Source organism: Galeopterus variegatus, unplaced genomic scaffold (assembly GCF_000696425.1).
Source record: "Galeopterus variegatus unplaced genomic scaffold, G_variegatus-3.0.2 Scaffold11686, whole genome shotgun sequence".
Lineage (NCBI taxonomy): Eukaryota > Metazoa > Chordata > Mammalia > Dermoptera > Cynocephalidae > Galeopterus > Galeopterus variegatus.
This window is the reverse complement of record NW_007737797.1, coordinates 24,063-26,827: the sequence shown is the minus strand read 5'-3', so window position 1 is coordinate 26,827 and position 2,765 is coordinate 24,063. Positions and strand designations below refer to the sequence as shown.

Below are 2,765 nucleotides of genomic sequence, written 5' to 3'. Positions count from 1 at the left end.
GAGGTGACATCTGAGATGAGATTGAATGGTGAGCAGGAGTTGTCCAAGGGAAGGTCTGAAGGAAGAGCTTTAGAGGGAGAGCAAATGACAAACGCTAAGGTCCTGAAGCGGGAACGAGATTGGCAAGTTCAAGGTTCAGAAAGACACACACGTGTGTCCTTCTGTTAGGAAGCTGAGAATAAGAAATTTTTAAAAGTTAAATGTTTCTTGGGCCGACCCCGTGGCGCACTCGGGAGAGTGCGGTGCTGGGAGCGCAGCGATGCTCCCGCCGCAGGTTCGGATCCTGTATAGGGATGGCCGGTGTGCTCACTGGCTGAGCACGGTGCGGGCGACACCAAGCCAATGGTTGTGATCCCCTTACTGGTCACAAAAAAGAAAAAAAAAAGTTAAATGTTTCTTGATATGCATTTATGTATGAGTTAATTAATTCCTTTGTGGGTCTCAAGAGGCCCTGTGGCTCTCATTTGTCTTTCTGCTTATCAGGAGGGAAGGCAACTTCTGGCGTGAGTGCTGGCCACTTTCCCACACTCTCATCCTGTGCTCTGCTCAGACATCTGCTACACACTGTCCTTTGGCCTTGCTGACCTCACATAAATCCCCTCCTGCTCTAATTCACTGCCCACGGCCTTGCCAATAAAAGCGAGGCTCATCCCTGCTGCAGGGAACTCTATTTCCATCCCGTGCAGCTCAGCCGCCTTCTTCTCCTGGGTCCTGCCAGCCATGAAGCTTCTTCTCCTATTTCTTGCTATTCTTCTGGCCATGGAACCAGTGACATCAGGTAACTTGGGCCTCTCTTAACGGTTTAGGATCTTGGTCGTGGGCTTTTCCTCTTTCCCTCTCTTCTCACTGTGAGCAGCATCTGCAGCCTTTCCTCCTTTCATGCAGCTTTGGGAGGTTTCCCCAGGATCATCTCATATCAATGTCTTCCTGATTCTTCTTTTGCCAAAGTGGTGGGACGATAGACGTTTGGAGCATCTGGCACTTAAGAGCAGGCTTGGCATTCTGGTAGGAGCTTGGGAGAGGCTTTAGGGTTGAAAGATTGGGTGTGGATTGGGGACTTCTGGAGATTAGATTGAAGGTTGGGGATGAATTGTGATGGCGGAGAAAAACCTTGGGATTGGAGTGACAGAGGGATTATTAGGATGAGCTGGAGGTGAGAAGTTTGGCTTCCCTGGTGGTTTGGGGTGGGTTAGAGGGGGAATGGGATTCCGGATTGAGTGGAGCTGGTATTGGGCTAGGACTGAGGCTGAGGCTGGGTCAGTGCTGGGTGATGTAGGGTGTTTGGGTTCAGCGTGGTGGTTTGGGGTGGGTTAGAGGGGGAATGGGATTCCGGATTGAGTGGAGCTGGTATTGGGGTTAGGCTGGGACTGAGGCTGAGGCTGGGTCAGTGCTGGGTGGTGCAGGGTGTTTGGGTTCAGCTTGGTGATGGGCTGCTGCTGGGATTTGAGGTTGATGACTTGATTAGATTTGAGTTTGGCTTGGAATTGGGGCTCAGGGGGGCATTGAGTTGGGTAAGGCCGAGAGTTCTAATTAAGGTTGGAATCCATTTTGGGTTTGAATTGGGTGAATATGGGGTCAAGGAGGATTGGAGATTGGGTTGGCTGGAGCTGAATCTTGCTGGGCTTAAGTTAGACATAGCTAGGTTATTGATAAGGAGCTGGGTCTGTTGTAATGTGAGTGAGTCCCCTTTGTTCCCTAATTGATCCCCAAATAAGGAGTAGAAAGTTGGGGGTAGGAAGATAGAAAAGTGGGAAGTATGAAAAAGGCCCTCCTGCAAACTCTGGAGTTCCCAGTTGGAACAATTGTCTCAAATCTTTCCCTTCTGCCAGTCTCTTCTCTCCTTTTCTGGGATTTATTCGTCCCTCTCCCCTTAATCCCCATCCTACTGGTCCTCCTCTGCCTCCTCTTGTCTCTGCCCTTGAGAGATACTAACATCTGCTTAATGGTTGTTTCTATGCCCCAAAGGAGAATGTTGGATGGACGGACACTGTCGGCTGGTGTGCAAAGATGATGAAGATTTCATCACACGCTGCCCAAATCGTAAACGGTGCTGTGTCCTTAGTCGTTATTTAACAATGAAACCAGTAACAATTGATGGAGAGCTTGGCTGGACCACTCCTCCTTCTCAGACATCCAAACCAATCAGTAAAAGGAAGCCAAATAGAAATAATGTATAGAAATAATTTTGTTTCAGGTTCCACATTCCATTAAAACTCACAAATTTGTTTCTTGTGTCTGTCAAACATAAAAAATGATACTCAAGATGAATTGAGGGTGGGGAGATGGCAGGATGGGGGTTAAGAGGTGGGACAGAGAAGTTGCAAGGGCTGGGCCACAGCACTGGCATGACGATTATAGCCTTGAAGATGGTTTCTCATCTACCAGCCCCAGAAGAGACTGTTGAGTCAGGAGTGGACTGAGGAGAACACCAAGGGAGCCGAGAGATTTAAAGGCACGGCAGATGCCTAGAGAGTGAGAGAATCTTTGGGCTGGGAGAGTTGGTCCATCCTTGGGGTGAGTGGGAGGGGGTGGACAGGGGCTGAGCAGAGCCCAAATTCTCGCTTTTTTAGGGAAGTCAGCTGAGATGCCTTCTGATCCTCAAGAACCCACAGCCCCAGGGATCAGAAGTTTTCCAACTATTACAAAAAGATAAAGCACATTAATTTACTCATTTCTATGTGAATTTGTTCATTATTCATTTTTTATATTCTCTCGTGAATTCATTTATTTATTCATTCATTCACCTCAGCAGCCACTAACCACTG

General features: G+C 48.2%; 1 protein-coding gene across 1 annotated transcript; it reads left to right on the top strand.

Annotated features, from left to right (window-relative positions):
- Positions 1-545: 545 nt before the first annotated feature.
- On the top strand, positions 546-2,225 carry DEFB119 (defensin, beta 119). Its single transcript, XM_008594839.1, has 2 exons — positions 546-778; positions 1,966-2,225. The coding sequence occupies exons 1-2, from the start codon at positions 721-723 to the stop codon at positions 2,175-2,177; spliced, it is 270 nt and encodes an 89-aa protein (XP_008593061.1). The 5' UTR covers positions 546-720; the 3' UTR covers positions 2,178-2,225.
- Positions 2,226-2,765: the final 540 nt, after the last annotated feature.